Here is a 19,980-nt window from a genome sequence, read left to right on the forward strand (position 1 = left end):
AAGTATTTTCTTTTTCCATATACATATATTTATTATATGTATTTTACCATACTGAGATCATATTATTTTGCAAATGCCTTTTCTACTAACAATAGATGGTGAGCATCCTGATTATTAATATATCATGGTGATTAATGGTGCAAGCCCTGGAGATAACAAGTTTGTGTCTTGGTTCTGTTGCTTACCAGTTTTTTGGCCCTGAGAGGTCACCTAACCCTCTAAACTTATTTTTGTATCTGTACAAAGAAGATGATAATAATAGTACCGAACACATGGGTTCTTGAGGATTAAATTAGATCCTAAATATGGATAAGCACAATGTCTGGTAGTCAATCAAGGAAAGTTATCATTATCAGTAGTAGTAGTATTTAACAATCCTTCAGTTCAGTTCAGTCGCTCAGTCATGTCCGACTCTTTGTGACCCTATGAATCGCAGCACGCCAGGCCTCCCTGTCCATCACCAACTCCCGGAGTTCACTCAGACTCACGTCCATCGAGTCAGTGATGCCATCCAGCCATCTCATCCAGTCGTTTCCTTTTCCTCCTGCCCCTAATCCCTCCCAGAATCAGAGTCTTTTCCAATGAGTCAACTCTTCGCATGAAGTGGCCAAAGTACTGGAGTTTCAGCTTTAGCATCATTCCTTCCAAAGAAATCCCAGGGCTGATCTCCTTTAGAATGGACTGGTTGGATCTCCTTGCAGTCCAAGGGACTCTCAAGAGTCTTCTCCAACACCACAGTTCAAAAGCATCAATTCTTCGGTGCTCAGCTTTCTTCACAGTCCAACTCTCACATCCATACATGACTACTGGAAAAACCATAGCCTTGACTAGACGGACCTTTGTTGGCAAAGTAACGTCTCTGCTTTTGAATATACTATCTAGGTTGGTCATAACTTTTCTTCCAAGGAGTAAGCGTCCTTTAATTTCATGGCTGCAATCACCATCTGCAGTGATTTTGGAGCCCCCCAAAATAAAGTCTGACTCTGTTTCCACCATTTCCCCATCTATTCCTTATTTATTTTTAAGTTTTTATTGGAGTATAGTTGATTTACAGTGTTGTTTAGTTTCAGGTATTTGGCAAAGTGAATCAGTTACACATATACATATATCTACTTTTTTTTTTTTTTTACTGTATTTTACTTTACAATACTGTATTGGTTTTGCCATACATTGACATGAATCCACCATGGGTGTACATGCATTCCCAAACATGAACCCCCCTCCCACCTCCCTCCCCATAACATCTCTCTGGGTCATCCCTGTGCACCAGCCCCAAGCATGCTGTATCCTGCATCGGACATAGACTGGCGATTCGATTCTTACATGATAGTATACATGTTTCAATGCCATTCTCCCAAATCATCCCACCCTCTCCCTCTCCCTCTGAGTCCAAAAGTCCGCTATACACATCTGTGTCTTTTTTGCTGTCTCGCATACAGGGTCATCATTGCCATCTTTCTAAATTCCATGTATATGTGTTAGTATACTGTATTGGTGTTTTTCTTTCTGGCTTACTTCACTCTGTATAATCGGCTCCAGTTTCATCCATCTCATCAGAACTGATTCAAATGTATTCTTTTTAATGGCTGAGTAATACTCCATTGTGTATATGTACCACGAAGACATACGGATGGCTAACAAACACATACATCCACATTTTAAACTTACACAGACATATTTATTTATGTATGTGGTTGCGCCAGGTCTTCGTTGTTGTGTGCAGAATCTCTTTTTAGTTGTGGTATGTGGGGTCTTGAGTTGTGGCATGCAAACTCTCAGTTGTGACATGTGGTTATCTAGTTCCCTGACCAGAGATCAGACCCAGGTATCCTTTGTTGGGAGCACAGAGTCTTAACCACTGGACCACAAGGAAAGTCCCTACATGTATCATATATCTGCTTTTAAGACAGTATTTGTAGTGTTTTCATGAAGTACTTCATCACATGAATACACCATATATTACTTATCTAATCTTCTATGTCCAACATTTACCATTTCTGAATATTTGCTCACATAATTAGTGCTAAGAAGCTTTGCAAAGAAGTATTTTTGGATAACTGTTTTTTCAAAGCAAATTCCTAGAAAGGAACTGTTGGGTCAAAGAATATGCATAGTTTAAAGTTTTTGATACATGTTGAGGGACTGACCGTCCAAAAAGACTACTATTCAAGGGAGCAAGAGAACAACTTTTTCAATAATCACAAAAAATTGGAAACAACCTAATTATCTAAACTAAAAAATAGTTTAAATGTTATGTCCACTGAATTGGAATATTATACAAGTATATATATGTGTGTATATATATGTGTATGTATATATATATATATATATATATGTTTGGAAAGCCTACATAAATAGCATATAGAAAATGCTTATAACCTAATGTTAAAGGAAAGAGCAAAGGGAAAAGTATCCTTAGTGAAATTATAAATTTTTAAAATTCTATGCATATGGGGCTTCCCTGGTGACTCAGACTGTAAAGAATCTGCCCACAATGTGGGAGACCTGAATTTGATCCCTGAGTTGGGAGGATCCCCTGGAGGAGGGCATGGCAACCCTCTCCAGTATTCTTGCCTAGAGAATCCCCATGGATAGAGGAGTCTGGCAGGCTGCAGTCCACGGGGTCTCAAAGAGTCAGACACGACTCAGCTACTAAGCACACAGGCATATGGAAGAACGAAACAGACACAATACAAAGTTCGAGTAGTAGAGGCACAGATGAATTGTTTTGTCTTACTTTTTCTTCCTAAATTGTACTTAATGAGTATGCACAGTGTTTATAACAAAATAAAAATAATTTCATGAGGAAAGTATGATTTGTCCCTATATTTGAAAGCTGTTATTAAATTTAATTTTAAATTGCAAATAGATCTTTAAATAAGCAGCCATAGTAATGAAGCCCATATTTCAATTTTCTGGTTGAAAATTTTTCAGATACAAAGTCACCTTCTTGAGCCTTATCTGTCTATTCAAAGACTGTGGCACTTAGCGATTTCTACTATATGGTGTTGGAATCAGCAGCAAGATCAGCAAACATTATTTCCCAAAGGAAATTAATCTAACAGGATTCTGGGAGATACAGCTGCTTGTTACCCACACAGAGCCCAAATGCTTTTGTGATGGCCATCATCTCGGGAAAGGGTTTAGTATTCAGTCATTTGTATGGACCTCCTAGGTTCTGGGCCCCTCAGACTGTGCTGCCTTGAGCTGATAGGCAGATTAATTGGTATCTCCAAACCTTAGTTTCCTCATCTAAAAAGTGGATATAACAATCGCATACCTCCTTACCAAGCTGTTGTAAAATCAAATGCAGTAAACCTTATTAAATGTTAACCCAGCACCCAGGACATGTTAGGCACACATTAAATGTTAGCCATCATCATCATTATATTATTATTGTCCTACAGTTCACCCCCACTGTTTTTAGAGGTAACAGTGAGGCCTGTTAGAGATGTGACTTGTAGTTTAGCAAAAAGAGCCATGAGTTTTGAGTCACATGATCTGGATCATAACGGTGGCTGAAGCACTTGACTCATCCAGTGGCCTAGGGCAAGACACTTGATCCTCAGAGCAGTGCTGCCCAGTAGAAATATAATATGAGCCAAAAATGTAGCTTTAGAATTTGTAGAAACCGCATTACAAAAAGTAAAAAGAAACAGAAGAACTTAATTTTAGTAATATATAAACTCAATATATTCAATATGGTCATCTCCACATGTTATCAATATAAAACTATTCATAAAATACTGTGTATTTTTTCTGTACTAAATCACTGAAATCTAGTATATGCTTTATATTTACATTACATGTCAATTTGAGGCTAAATTTTCATTTTAAATAGTGGGTCTGTATTTCATAAAATTTATGATTGAAAAGTTAGATTCACATATCCAAGTTGTTCCAAACATGTTTTTCTAATGACTGAATCAAGTGTTGGCTTCTAAGTTTAATTTTTAAATTAAATTTAAAGTTTTAAAAATTAAATAAATTGAAAAATTCAGTTTCTCAGTTTCATCAGCCTCTTTTCAAGTACTCAGTAGCCACATGTGGCTAATGGCTGCAATGGCAGGAACAGCCACAACTGGGAAAGCATCTTTCACGGAGTTGTTATAGGATTGTTTGTGTGGGCGAGTTTTATAAATCACAAAATTCTGTCCAAATAGATTTCTTCTCCCCCAATCACCCACCTAATGGGAGGTAGCTCAGGGAACAGACCCACCCAGTATACTTTCCATGTATGAACATTTGAAATTTGAACAATACTCATCTTGAGCCTTTCAATTATTTTTAACCATAACCCACAGTAAGAAATATATTTTATATAACAGCATAGTATACAGAAACGTGTATGATTTTGTGTGTGTGTGTATATATATATATAGATCAGCAGCCATTATTTCCCAAGGGGAAATTACAATATGGATATTTTTTAATTTCTTTTTTTCCCTCTTCCTTTCTTCTTCCTTCTCATCTTTTTTATTTAATGCTGGTCATGACCCACTAAGTTGATTTCATGGCCCACTAAAGGGTTACAAACCATGATTTGAAAAACACTGACGTTAAGTGTCCAAACTTCCAGGCATTTAAAAAATTATTTGTTTTGTGTTGCAAATAATACTCCTTCTATAACCACCAGTCAGTTCAAGAGGGGAAATGTTCTTTCTAACATAAAATAAGAATGACACTATTTTAGATAAGATACAAGGAAATAAGTGAATTACCCGCGTTTTTGTTAAGTGTAATGTCTTTCCCCATTTAGGAAATGTTTGTTGAAGGAGCACTGTCCCTGTCATTGTGTTAGGCACTAGACAGCTGGCCCAAGACAGACAAGATCCCTGATCACAGAGCATCAGCTATAAAAACAGAAGCCCTCACCACAGTGGCTTAGCCAGATAAAGATCTTGGGCAGGCAATGGTACAAATGTCCCAGAACACCATCAGTGACAACTCTTGTTACCTTTCCAGTTTGTGTGCTTATGCTTGTTGCTTCATAGTCACAAGACAGCTACCACACCTCCAGGCATTAAGTCCACATTCCAGGCAAGAAGAAAAAGAGGCAGAGAGGGAAGGTTTTCCCCAAATTTTCCAGAACATGGGCTTGCCTGATAAAATATAGGCTGTCCAGTTAAATGTGAGCATCAGATAAGTGATAAATAATGTTTTTAATATAAGTATGCCCCATGTAATATGTTTGTGCTGAAAAAATTATTCATTATTTTTCTGAAATTTACATTTAACTGAGTGTCCTGTGTTCTTATTAGCTAATTCTGGCCACATTATAAGCACAATTCTGCTTACATTTCATAGGCTAGTACTGTGTCAGTGGTCTTTAAGGACGGCCTGTTAAATCAAGTCGTTTTTAAACTTCCAGTCTCAGTAAAAGAGAAAGGAAAGAGAGAAGGAAGTTGGTGAGGGTGCTATGTGAGCCAACCTATGATATCTGCCACAGGTTGGTTCCCCTCTGACCTTCCTTGTAAATCATAGTAAGGAACTTGGGTTTAATCTATTGTCAGTGGGACACTATTGAAGAGTTTAAAAGGACTGTGACCAACTAAATCCTATTTAAGAAGTTGGCTCTGGCTGCTGTTTGCAGAATGTATGGGGGGAGCGTGAGTGGGAAGTGGGAAGACCAGTTAGAAGAAGCCAGATCTTTCTAGAACCTTTGAGAGCTCAACCTAGCCATTTTCCTCTGCCTAACACTCTTCAGACAGTTCCTTCACCTTCCTGCATGTGAGTTCCCTCTTCCGAAGGACAAAGAGTTGGGTGGGATGGCCTCTTGGTGCCCTGTGGGTCATTCCCAGAGTGGCATGTGGTGACCTGGTGGCCTTCCCTCGCTTCCCTTCCCTTGTCAGCATTTGCCCAGGGTTTGTGTTCCTTCCTCAACACTGGAGTGTCTGAGAGCCACAGGACACAGAATGTCAGAAATTATTATAAGAGGCTGAGATCCTGTTACACTCCCACAAGAACATGGGTCCAAAATTGCTTTAAAATTTTTTTAATTTTAAAAAATTCAACGACTACACAAATAAAGTGATAAAATCTGATACCTCTTAGCAAAATTTTAAAAAGTAACATGAAAGATTTTTATACCCTGACATCTGGGACTTAAGGCAGAAATTGAACAATCTGATTCCAGAGCTACGAACCTACATGGAAAAGGGAAAACTTGATTTCATGCTTGTCTCCATCTAAAGTGGATCTTGTTACACCAAAGGCACTTTGTCCCCTAACTCCTCCCTTCCCAACCCCGATAGCAGCAGATACTTTTATCTTTCCTGCCTCTTGCTTCTCATTGAATTAAATCAATTGTTTAGTTTTCATCTGGCTTCTCCTTTCTCCCTCTCATCAGATCAAGTGCTGTTCTATTTTCCTTGAGGATTACCACAATGAGCTCTTAGGGAAAAGAGGTTTCTCAGCACTTCAGCTTGTTTCCTTCTATTTATTTGCTTTGCCTTTTATTATCTTTTTTTGCTGACTCCCCAGAACACAGAGGCAGTATATAAAGATTTTTGGTCTTTTTTTCTTAAATGAAACCTATGGGTTAAAAAAACAAAAACAAAAAGAAAAGTATGTCTCTCCCCCTGCCAAAAGATTTGTTCTTTATAACAGGATCAGAGATCTAAAATGGGGTCTACCTGAGCATACACACATATACAGGATACACACACACGTGTGTGTGTGTGTGTGTGTGTATGTATACATATATATACACACTATAAAGTATGTATACATATACACACACAAATATGCATATATTTACTGTATACACACATAAGCATAAGTGTATTTTACCATTTCTAGGCAACTTTTGCCACAGTTAGCCTGGACCTGAGAGGTAGTTTACAGCAATCCACCAAATAGGCAAGTGTACTACCACTTTTGGCTACAGCTGAATTCATAATGTTAAGATTAATAATACTGTTAAGAAAAATCAACTCCTACCTCCCTTTCCTCCCTTAATGAACACACTTGTTCATTCTGTCATTAGACCTCAAAAATCAGTTCCATTACTCTTCAGGTGTAATGGTAAAGGTACAGTAAAGCAGTACATTTAATTCCTGGTGGTGGACGGTAGTGGAGCTTATACCGAATATTTGATACTGTAGCAGTGTGAGACAGTAAGGGTGCACCAGTCTGGAACTGGAGGAGCCGGAGCCTAACACAGCTCAGCTGCCTGCTGTGGAACCCAGGCACATCTCTTCAACCCTCTGGCCTCAATGTCCTCACCTGCAAGGTGAAACGGCTGGGCTAAATAACTAGCGAGAACTCTAGGTCTAGATTCCTAAGTTATCCCACTTTTAGACAAGGCATTGCGATAAGGACAATCTTAACTACTCCTTCCTATATATTTCAAAAGTCTGAACTAAAACCTAAAACCTGAGTTGAGATTACATAGGGTAGCAGAACTCAAATTTGAAAAATAAACAATAAAGGAACTTTTTCAGTGTTCCCAATCTGGTTTGGTACTTCATAAGACCACATGAACAGAGGAGACCCTCAAATACTTCCCAGACTTGAAGGACCACCCTAAGCCCCCAGGAGTGATTTCCAGAGGATACGTCATCTGTCTGGGTGCCCCCTGCCCAGGCTTTAGTCTATTTCCTTCGATCTGAGACAGGCAGATAGATGGGCCAGATCCTTAGAATTGTGAAAGTGAAAAGAAAGAAAGTGATGTCTGGGACAGCTGGAGACCAAGCCATAGAACATTTGACCAAAACACCATCATAGACCTCTGACACGGGCAGGCGGCTACTGAGTGTTCCACTGGGCAGGATCTGAAAATCTTGCTGTTAGTTCCAGATCCACCACTGATTTGCTGTATGACCTTGGGCAAGTCCTTAACTTCTTTGCTTTCTCCCCATTAGAGCAAGGGGCTAGCTATGTGACCATCATGTCTGTTTCTAGCTCTGACATTCTGAAAGTCAGATACAGAATGTAGCATTTTTAAGTATCCTCAGGTAGAGAGACCAAAGTAGTAACCCAGAGGAGCCTTTCCAAAAGCATGATTCTGCCACAAGAATCTTAGATGTTGATGGGAGGACAGTTTGAAAGTCATACAAACAGAGCTTTACAATTTAAGAGATGGTAGAGATATGTTACTCACTTCTATACTACTTTAATTCTTATCACGATGGTTTTTTTTTCCCTTTCTCACTTTCTGCAAATGGTCTCTAGAGCACAAATAGAATAGAGTCGGGTTTTCAAAGCATATTCCATGGTGCATTATACACCATAGCAAAAGATTCTGTTCCCTGAGGAGTTTCGGAAATCTTTGTTTTATGTTTCAGTCTCGAAGAGTCAAAACTCTTATTGGCGTATTAAGTTTCTAGGAAGTCCCACAAGGAAAAAGCCTGTTTACTTTTGTTTAACCCAATAATCCTCAACCTTTCTTGATCCCAGAGCTTTCCCATAATACCTATTAACACCTTGTGGGGCTCGTGTTCTGTGGAGCACACTCTGGGGGATGGCACGGTATCATTCCCTATGCTACACCCTGCACCATGTTGCACTTCTTCTGTCCACATTCCAGCCAATAAACTTCTGCTATTCCTTAAGCCCCACCTAATGCAAATGGTATTGTGATCAAGTAATAGCTTGAAATAATGATTTAATAGTTTAATTTCAATATAGACAACCAGTGGTGCCAGAATCATGTGATTTATTGAGATAGAAATCTGTCCATTCATAAATTTGTTTATTCATGTTCTCACGCAAAGAATATGATTAAGAGACTTCTGGTTCAGGATGGTGGACTGAGCACACTTTTGTCTTCTTCTCTCCCGTAATCCCACTAAAGTGATAATGAAAGATTCAAAGGAGAAATAAACCTTGAGTGGCAAACAGAACAGGAGGGGATCTATGAGTGACTTCTAGAGCACAAAGAGGAGAGGGAAGCTGTTGACAGAGGAAATAAGATGAGAAGATGCTCGCTTTGGAGCAGAGGAGGGGGCCTTCCTCTGCTGGGCAGCACCACAGTGGGTACTGATAAGTGATTCTCTGGAAGGAAGGATGAGAGTCAGGAGGAAGAATGTGATTTCTCTGTGGTGTGTTAACTCATATGGTCACTTCCCTTCAACCCCAGTTTACCGGATGAAAAATTAGTAAGATACCTAACCACAAGGGAGAGAAACAAAGACTTTCCTCTAAAAAATTCAAGTGGACCTAGAAACCCAGGGCTACTCTTGGGAGTGTTCATTGCTCATGCAGAGAATGAAGATGAGTCCACGATGCTGGAGTCAGGGAGTAGGTGCTGCAGGGTGGCCTGCTCCCCACAGTCCATCAGGCCAATGCTGACATGAAGGGCAAGCACTAACTATGGGTAGAGAAGTTTCTAGAAGTACTCCTAGCCTCTCCTGTTTCTATATGAGGGGCTGAGCCAGGACCACCCTACATGTGATAGCCCAGCAGAATGAAAAAGAAATATCAACATTAAAAAACTGACCCTAGAGAAAACAAAGATAAAGTAGCTAACAAGTTAACTTGAGAGATAAATGTCTTCAGAAAGATTTAAGACTGAGAAGAGGGCAATGAAAATATCAGAGAAATAATACAACAGATTTACCAGAAATAAAAGAAAGAAATGTATTTTCAGATTGAAAGAGCCTACCAAATGTCACTGCAGAATTTTTATAGAGATCCATTCCTAGATCCATTGTACCGAAATTCAAGTACCTCAGTATTAAAGAAAGGTCCTGAAGGCTTCCAAAGCGGGGGGAAAAAAACAGGTGGACTATAAAAAAAATTACAATAAAACCAGCCTCAGACTTCACCTCAGTCACACAGATGCTCGACAACACTAAAGCTAGACCTTTAAATTTCTGAAGCAAAACTTCTGATCTGGAAACTATAGCCTAACAATCTATCAACCAAGTGTGAAAACAAAATAAAAATATTGGAGATAGCCAAAGATTCTCAAAGAAGTTTTCGAAATTTCCCAGGATGGTGGGACTAATGGAAGAGACCCAGTGAAAAGAAATTCCATAATAGCTGTATTGGAGGCCCAGAAAACAACTGGTATAAATTAAAAACAGAAAGTCAGAGTCTTCGAGAAGAAGGGAGAGATTCTTCAAGGAATTTGTAGAAGTGTTAGTGATATAGTGCAAAAGGCGGATAGAAAATAAAGAGAAAACCAATCAGAAATTACTGGAAAAACAAACTGCACAAGAGACTCCTGATTCAAATATAAGGCAAATTACAATGTGCCACAATTTTGGCAGGTGACAATGTTAAGACCAAGAGAGAGAGAATGAATATTCATTTCATCTTGATATTAGAAGCATTCTCTGTGGAGTGGTATGTATTACTGGACCAATAAAGACATTTATAAATATAACCTTTGTTCATTGCAGTGAAAATATGTATATAGTTTACAATATAAAAAGCTCTGTTATTAATTTTCAATATTTAGCATCAAACTGTAAGCAAAACACAAGACTTAATCATTCTTCCACAACCTTGACAATATAGAGGAAAACACAGCTGCTCTAGGAGGTGGATGTGAAAAAGTCTGGAAGAGCAGGAAGGCTAATGGCGTCATCTTCCAGGGAGGAGAGTCAGGTGATACTGTGTAAAGCTGATGGAACAAATGATAAATTTGCCATGAAGAGTTAAAAAGGAAAGTAATTTAAAAAAGTAAAAACGAATTTAAGAAATAAAGAATTATTAAGATCATGTGGAAAAACTCAAATGAACTTTTTGACCAACCCAATAGAAGGGGGATAGGATCATTTTTCTTACTGTACCATCAACGTTAATGAGTCTAAAGTTGTTGCACCAACAAATAACACTCTGATCATAATATCTAGAATCATGAAAGCAGCTGGTCAAAGACATTAGAAATCCTTAAAAGTATTTTTGGGACTTGGTGTGAGGAGCATGATTGGGGATAGTTTTATTATTATTATTATTATATGAGCCACTCTGAACTACTTGACTCCTTACTTTATGTATATATTACTTTGATTTTTAAAGGCATTGAGTGCTTGCCATATGGCAAGCATTGTGTTAAATATGAAACATTTAGAGGTGGTACCAGTCCTGTAACAAGTTCGTGTAAATTAGAAGAGAGGAAGCAGAACCGGGAATCACAGTTCACAGAATATTTGGTCAATTGATTGAAACTGTTGGTTTAGAAGCCTCAGAGAGGTAAATTAGGAGAAGAAGTCTTTAGGACTTAGGGGCTTGGAGACTTGACATGTTTCCTTTAGATTAATAATATTCTAGGCAGGCAGATAGAATTACTGACAGTTTGGAGCCCTAAGGGTGCTCAGAGAGATTCTATCCAACCTTTTCATTTTACAAACAAAGAAACCTTGGTAGTAGCAGAGCCAGGGCTGAAATTTGGTCCTCTGATTTTAAGTTTAGGGATAGATAAAAGGAACTCCAGATTGACACCCCTCAAAGCAGGAAATCAACATTCATCACGTATCTACTAAGGGCCAGACACTGTACTAGCCACTTTCACACATGCAGTTCAGTTTAATCTCCATGACAGCCATAGGAGGTAGGCTCTAGCCATATTAAATCTGAGCAAACTAAGGTTTAAAGAGGTTAAACAATTTGTCTAAAGCCTAGAATGGAATAGAGATAGAGCCTGAATATAAAAGAGTCTGTCTGATCTCAAGATTCATGCCCCTTGGTTTCTGTCTCATAATTTGAGCCCTGCTGGCTTGGATGAGAGTGACACATCCCTATGCCTGTGACCAGAGGTAAAAATAATAACTATTTCATATTTAATCACTGAACACATCAACACAGTCCCGTAATAAGGAAACCATGATCGTGGCACCGGGTAAGCAGGGCTCTTTGATCTGCTTCTCCACCCCCTATGGCCCACTCTGGGAGAAGGTCTGTGAGCTGCCAGGCCATCCTTCTTAATTAGAAGGGACCCCAGGAGCCTTCCCATAGCCCCAAGCTATTCTGAGCAAAATAAACAGGAAATGGGAAAGAGGAAGAGGAGAGATAAATTCTCACTGACTTTAAAAGATTTATACTGACAATATCCCAAGGAGCTTATGAAATGTATTTTTTCCTTTTATTTTATTTTTTAGGGGTAGAGGAAAGCTGCTGATGAAGAGATAGCTCTCAACTATAGAGTTTTATTGAGAGTGAAAATACTTTAAGCTCAGTCCCTTATTGATAGTCCAGTTGCACAAAATAAAATTCATATAAACATCATCTCACGTATTAGAACTGGAAAAGTAATCCATCTTCCAGTCAGCTTTGAAAGAGTCTCATTATTGAGGTACTGAATCACAAGGACAGAATTTACATGTGTTTTCACATCCAGGAGGGAGGGACAGTGGAGAGGATGAGCCCCAAGCCCCATCAACTTCAGCTTGATTTGCTCCTATTGGGAGCTCGAGTTTCCCAGGGTTTAAACGAATATCTTTAATACCCACTCATCAGTGTGTACTCACTGACAAAAAAGGGAAGCACCTCTTTTATTTTGCCTGCATTCTTTCTCTCAGTAGCTCAAAAAGCTGGTTTCAATCCAACTTTTTCCCAAAGAAAAATACCAGCGTAGTGTCTCAGACCCAGACACACTACTGTTGCTTCCTTATATGTGGCATATGTGGCTTCATCCTAAGCTCAGAATGCACCCCAAAGTATGTGGTGCCCCAGAGGTACTTCCAGAGTTCTCATTTGCTCTGAACAGATGGTTGGAAGCCTCGGTAGATTCCAGAGTCGTCCCTAACACAGCACCTTTGCTTACAACGTAACGTACTAAACACATCACATTTGCATTGAGTCTTGTCCTTGCCTGGAGTGGACGGGTGGTGGAGGATGAAGTTGGGTCAGTTTTGATCCTGCCTCTCCCCCACCATACCAGATTAATCTTCCTGAAGCACCACTCTGATGAGGTCCCTATCCTGCTCAAAAATCTTTTCTGGCTCCCTATTGTCCAAAGTATAGATGAACATTTTCAGCTGGGAATGAAATGTTCTCTGTGGTCTGGTCCACAAACATCACCCTTCCTTATTTCCCAGCCTTCTCTTCATGTGCCCTACTCTGCATCCAAATGCCACGACACGTTTTCTACATTTCTGCCTTGACTCCTCTTCCTCTCAAATCTTGCACAGTCATTTCTGCCAATATCTTTGTTTTTCTCTCCTTTAAAGACCTAGCTCAAAGATCATCTTCTTTATGAATCTTCCCAACTGAACCTAATATCTTTTGTGGAGCCTCCCGAAGTACTTTGTCTGTATGTGTTTTATGACTCTATAACCTCTACCTTTGATTAAAGTTAGTGCAGACATCTCATCACCCCTATGGGACCTAGAGTTCCTTGAAGTCCAGAACTGTGTCTGGTTCATATCTGTGTCCCCAGGGCAGAGCCAGTGCTTGGATGTTTGCTCAAAGTAGGCATCTAATAAATGAAATCTGAGGGCAGAAAGGAGTGAGTAAAGAGGCCAGTGAACAAATGGATTTGTTCCGGAGTGGAGAGTCCATCTGCCTGTCTTTCTCCTGTCCCATCCCTCTCGGCTCCTGCGTTATACAACTTGGCCACAAGGCACCCTGCTTACATTTCATTTTAGGATAAAGAATACAGTGGGGCAGTGAGAAAGATGCAAGGGAAAGAGCGTGGATTAGGAGTTCAGAGACCTAGAATCTGGTTTGGACTTTCAAGTTGAGACTTTATACAAGTTATCTCCCACTTCGGATCTCCAGTCTGCTTCTCTAGAAAAGCAAGGGCATTACACTGGATCATCTTAAAGTGCTTTCTAATTCTGAGTCTTTGATTCTAATTATCTTTCTTTTTTTTTTCACCTCTGTGCCCATAACAAGAATGTCTCCCCATGGTAAAATAGGATAATAATACAGATTATTTACTGAGGGTCAGAAAGCGCTTTTCAAAGGCCTGTGCACCATGCTGAAACTTCCCACTAATTACAGAGGGTTTAGTTTCCAGTACTGACCCATGTCCCTGATTCAGTTCAGAGACAGTCTTGTGCTGACTTCATCCTGATTGTAACTAGAAGTCATATTTACCTACTTCCAGAATATAACAACTCTCCAAATTCCTGACACAATATGTGTCCTTGGAAATACTTAGCTTCTGGTATAAATCCCCTTCTTTCCTCCATATCATTCTTTATCAGTGAAAAGTATGGTTCCTTTGCCTACTCGATAAATTGGGTTATCTGCAAAGGAGACTAATTCTATGTGCTGGGAATGGTTAAAGAAGCTGAACACTCGTTAGCTGGTTCCCACAGGAGAAATCAAGGATGTTGGGAGACAGGCTTTCACTGCAAAAGGAACAGCATCTAATGGTCCAAAACTTCAATGGAGAAGTGTGGCAAGTGATATTAATGCATCAGAAGGAATACCAGGAACAATAAAATAATGCTGTGGTTTTATGCCAACAGTAATCCCCATAAATACAGGTTTTGTGCAGGTCACTTGGCCTGTGCTGCTGGTATTACAGTTGGCTTGCCCCAGAGGGAAACTCTGCCACAGACATGGCACCAGGATGGATTTGTAGGGCTCTCTTTGTGGAGAAAGGAGTTCTCTGGTAGCTCAGACGGTAAGGTAAGGTAAGGTAAAGTCACTCAGTTGTGTCTGACTCTTTGTGACCCCATGGGCTGTAGCCTACCAGACTCTTTGTGACCCCATGGGCTGTAGCCTACCAGGCTCCTCTGTCCATGGGATTTTCCAGGCAATAGTACTGGAGTGGATTGCCAAAGCGTCTGTCTACAATGTGGGAGATCTGGGTTCGATCCCTGGGTTGGGAAGATCCCCTGGAGAAGGAAATGGCAATCCACTCCAGGACTATTGCCTGGAAAATCCCATGGACAGAGGAGCCTGGCAGGCTACAGTCCATGGGGTCGCAAAGAGTCGGACACGACTGAGTGACTTCACTTTGTGGAGAATAGTTGCAGATTCACATGATTCATAGACAAAGGGGCTGAAATGTGTCTTAAGAAATTGTTGAGTTTGGCCAACCCTTCCCACGCCATTTTTATACATGAGGAAACTGAAACAAGAAAAAGTTAATGCTTCGCTCTAGATCACGTAGCTAATAAGCAAAGGAGTTATAGCCATGATCTTAGCTACAAAATAAGTGACCAAAATAAGCCACACAAAGAAAATCTTGAACTGGTCATAACTATTTGAGAGCCTGGAGCCAACCCATACATTCCTCAGAAACTCTGAATTGTCCAACAGATATCAGTTGAGTCTGAAGTTGGCTTGAGTGTCATATGGAGAACTCAGGTCAGCTCAGATTTAAATTGTGAGCCACTGGGTGGCCTGAGATGCCCCAGAGTGTCCTGGTTTGTGAGGTTTGGGGATCCCACACCTGGAGGTTTATGAGGTGTAACTGATGTCCTAGCTCCACTCTGGGATCATACATGGAGTGAGCGACTCTCTTAGGCTGTCCGTGTTACAGATGAAAACCTGAGACTCAAAGATAGGGAACTAGTGCGTAGGGAAGCTGAGGTGAGAAGCTCGGTCTGCCTAATGATAAGCCCCGGACCACCATCTTTGCCTCAGGCTCTACTTTTTATAGAAACAGCCTAAGAGAGCGGGGAAGAGATTGGCTGTGTGAAGATGGTGAGAGGCTGGAGGAAGACTTCCAGCATCGCTGACTCTAATGCCGTTGGTCTCTCTAATCCCACCACAGATCTGACGCTGATCCTCTCATCCGGACACACTGCAGACTCATTCTCCATGTCTCTTGGCAGGCGCCTTCCTCCTCCTCAACACCTCGGCAAACTCCAAGCACACGATCCTGAGCCCATGGATGAGGAGCAGCAGCGAGCACTGCCGGCTGGCCGTCTCGGTGCATCGGCACCTGCAGCCGTCGGGCAGGTACGTCGCTCAGCTGCTGCCCCACAACGAGGCTGGAAGAGAGATCCTCCTGGCACCCACTCCGGGAAAGCATGGGTAAGTCCTTCCCCGTGTCCCAAATCCAGTATGTGAACGGAGCTGTGGTTTTGGCTACAAATTTCCAGACTCTATGGCATCTACTTAAAACTCACAATCGTCCTTTAATGGGTAGGGTCCAGATTGAGCCATTACTGCTAATATTCCCTGAGTGGTATCTCAGGCACTGATCTGTGGGGTCCTCTGGCTGCCCAGGCTGGCGGTCCTTCCAGAGGCCAGAGGACCAGCTGGCAGAGTGGACATTTAATGAGTGGGTATTAAAGATATTCGTTTCCCAAAGTCCAGATGGAGCCAAGAAGAAAAGAGCCAAGGGGAGTGTTAAAAGGCCAAAATGAAAGTAATTTAATATGCTGGAAACTGGTTTTTACCAGAGGAATTTTGGCAGGAAGGGAAAGAGCGAACTATCGTGGCTGCCTGAGCAGTCCCATAGCAGTACGGGACCCCACAGTGGAGGAGATCAGGGCTGCCACACGGTGCCAATTGAGGAGAGGAGCAAGATTTATTCTAGAAAGGCTTCACAGCATTGATGTCATACCCAGTACCCTTGTTATTGAACTTAAGCTTCCTGGACATACTCACTTGCTTCCTCAGTGATCCGTCAGGCCTCTAGAAGCAGTGACTCTGGGAACCAAACTTGAACAAGGGAATCTCTGCACTTGCCTTTCTTCTCATTCCATTAGACCTCAGTTTTGAGGGGTCCCTGCTTTGATAATCAACAAGAGTGAGAGAGGCACGTATGCCAGTAGACCTCACATTTCTAGCTAAGCTTACAGGGCTTAACTTCCCTCTAAGAAAATATCTTTCAGAGAGGCTCCAACTGAACAGTGATGTTTCCCATCTCAAGCTCCATGCTGTGCTGGGTCAGTGGGGAGAGCTTACCTACCACCATTCCAATAAAACTATACCGCCTCTTACTCATTTCTTGAAAGACTTCACCCTGCTCCCCCTGCTACTGGTCCATCTGTATTTATTTGTGTTTCAAAGAACTGCTACTACTGTCCCAGCAAGAATGAAATCTTGGCTTCAGAAAGGATGTTCTCCTCATATTGAAACTCGCATATGTCTTCTTGCCTCAGAAATGTCTCGTTGGCCTGGCTGGGATGGGGCCAGCCACCAAGTGTTTCTTGAAGAGTTCACAAGAAATCAGGAATGCCAGGTGCTAGGGGATGAGCCATGGGCATGCCTTCCTCCATCATGGTCTCCCTTTCTTGTGAGAATACCAGATGGCAAAGTCTCCCATCCATGAGTGGGGCTGGTGGCGGCCCCGGCTGCAGTGCCATCCTGTATGTGTTTCCTCACCCCGTGAGCTGCTTATTTTGCCTTCTGCTTACCATTCCTGCCCCACCAAGCCTGGCAGAGTCCAGAGAGTGCTGCCTGGTGCTGCTGGGACTTCAGGCTATAAATCTGTTAAAGTGCTGGAGGAGTGCGGAGTGGGTAGAGGGACTCACTGATATCGCAGGGGGGGCGTGGAGTTTGGGGTCTCCCTGAAATGCCAGCTGAGAACATGCATGCATGCAAGGGGACAAGGGCCGCAGGACTTCAGTGCTTCCTAAGTAGCAGGGCCTGGTCCCTGTCCAGCATCCTCAGGGAGATGATTGCTCCTTGGTGTGACTCGCTGTGGGGGCTTACAAAGAGCCGTCCCCTCTTTATCTTCCTATGCTCATAACTATCATCTGAGGTCCCATTTCAGTTCAGTTGCTCAGTCATGTCTGACTTTTTGAAACCCCATGGACTGCAGCATGCCAGGCCTCCCTGTCCATCACCAACTCCCGGAGTTTACTCAAACTCATGTCCATTTAGTCGGTGATGCCATCCAACCATCTCATCTTCTATCACCCTCTTCTCTTCCTGCCTTCAATCTTTCCCAGCATCAGGGTCTTTTCAAATGAGTCAGCTCTTTGCATCAGGTGGCCGTAATATTGGAGTTTCAGCTTCAGCTTCAGTCCTTCCAATGAATATTCAGGGCTGATTTCCTTTAGGTTGGACTGTTTGGATCTTGCCTTCCAAGGGACTCTCAAGAGTCTTCTCCAACACCACAGTTAAAAAGCATCAATTCTTCGGTGCTCAGCTTTCTTTATAGTCCAACTCTCACATCCATACATGACTACAGGAAAAACCATAGCTTTGACTAGACAGACCTTTGTTGGCAAAGTAATGTATCTGCTCATTTAACAGATAGGAAAACTGAGGCAGAGAGGAGATAGGCAGCCTATTTATAGTAACCTAAACGAGACCCCAGGTCTCCCCTTTCTTCATTCGGGGTCTTTCTGGGTCATTTCTCCTCTTTCTGGGAAACCCATAGCCTCTTGGCAGGAATTCAGGGAAAACCTATGAGTTTGAGAAAGAAGAAATGGAAGGTGAAGGAACTTTGTGAAAAGAGATAAGCTAGCTTCTTTGACAGAGAGGGCAATGGCAACCCACTCCAGTACTCTTGCCTGGAAAATCCCATGGACAGAGGAGCCTGGTAGGCTGCAGTCCATGGGGTTGCGAAGAGTTGGACATGACTGAGAGTGACTTCACTTTCACTTTTCACTTTCATGCATTGGAGAAGGAAATAGCAACCCACTCCAGTGTTCTTGCCTGAAGAATCCCAGTGACAGGGAGCCTGGTGGGCTGCCATCTATGGGGTCGCACAGAGTCGGACACGACTGAAGTGACTTAGCAGCAGCAGCCGCTTCTTTGAAGATCCAGGGAGCGTGTGATGGTGACCTTCCCTCCATATGTGGTGAGAACACGGAGACCAATACTGCACAGTGCAGGAGGCTGTGACACTCCCCCGAGGCTGCCCTGGCTGCCATTTCTGTGTCCATTCCACAGGCCAAAGCATGACTCTTTGATCACTGGCAGTCATCTGCCCCTTGGAGGGAGGGAGCTGAGGCAGGGGAAGGGCTGCAGGGGTGATGGGCAAGCCCACTGACCCTGGCTCTGGTAGGGCTGCCCCTGCGTCCTAGGGGCTGTGCGTCCGGCCGGGCTCCATGCGTCTTGTGCTGCACTGTTCTCTCCTAGTCGTGGCAGAGTCATTTTGGAGTTTGATGATGAGCAAGAGTGATGTCAGTTTAAATTAAAGACGCCTGAGCCAACCCCCCTTCCCCCCCACCCCACATTGACGAGATCAGCGTGGTAAGGGTGCTGCCCTGGACACCCTGGCAAGCTGCAGGCCACAGCCCTTTCCAGCAATTCAGAGAGCTCTAGCTGTTCACGTCCAGCTGGACCTGGTTTGCTCAGTCTCGATACTATTGACATCTGGGGCCAGACAGTTCTTCTTGTGGGCACTGTCCTCAGTATGTCCCCTGCCTTCCCAGGCCTGTACCCACTAGATGCCAGTAGCAGCTCCCCAGGTTATGACAACAAAAATGTCTCCAGACATTGCCAGATGTCTCCTGGGGGGCAAAACTGTCCCACTGAGACCACTGAAATGGAGCATTTTGGAGTGGGGAGGAACACTGGAATTTACCTGGTCCCACCGTGTCAGTTCACAAGTGTTGGGAACTGAGGCCAGGAGGGGTAAAGGACTTGCTTCCTGTCACATATGTATCAGTTATTATGCACTAATTATGCACTAATTATGCCAGTCACTGCTATGCATTTAAATGTGTTTTCTTATTTAATACTCAACAACACAGGTACTGTGTTACTATCTTCAACCTTGATGGTTTGTGAAAGGATATTTCATGAATGAGCTCTATGAGTTCAGGCACATTCCATCCCTAGCTAAGCCTCAGATTTACCATCTGTAAAGTGGGAATGATGGTGCTGCCCTTCTCACACAGTCATGTGGGGTCAGTGCAGTTAAGGATGTGAAGGGTTTTGCACACTCTGATCAGGATGCCATTTACTTAATACCCTGATCTACTTACAATTTGGGATCACACAGGATTGCAGCTCATCTGTTTTCTGATTATGAGGTCAGTGCCACTCTCAAGAATCTTTTGATTTTGAGATCCTTGGCAGTTTGCCTTGCTGGAAGCTTGTTCCCTTTAATGTCAGAGATGACCCCAGGAGTCCAGTGATCAGTGCAGTGAGGGGGACATGGTGAAATTGTGGCGATGACAGTGATGACTATGGATAAGGCTGGCTTCCACTCAGAACAGA

The 19,980-nt window shown here is 42.3% G+C and overlaps 1 protein-coding gene across 1 annotated transcript in view; it reads left to right on the forward strand.

The window, feature by feature from the left end:
* The window catches only part of ALK (anaplastic lymphoma receptor tyrosine kinase), a 728,920-nt gene that overhangs the window by 382,901 nt on the left and 326,039 nt on the right, over window positions 1–19,980 (forward strand). Inside the window, exon 4 of the mRNA XM_018055482.1 lies at window positions 15,687–15,888. Within this exon, the coding sequence (XP_017910971.1) occupies window positions 15,687–15,888 (202 nt within the window). The remainder of the gene's footprint in view (window positions 1–15,686; window positions 15,889–19,980) is intronic.

This window comes from Capra hircus, chromosome 11 (assembly GCF_001704415.2).
Source record: "Capra hircus breed San Clemente chromosome 11, ASM170441v1, whole genome shotgun sequence".
Taxonomy (NCBI): domain Eukaryota; kingdom Metazoa; phylum Chordata; class Mammalia; order Artiodactyla; family Bovidae; genus Capra; species Capra hircus.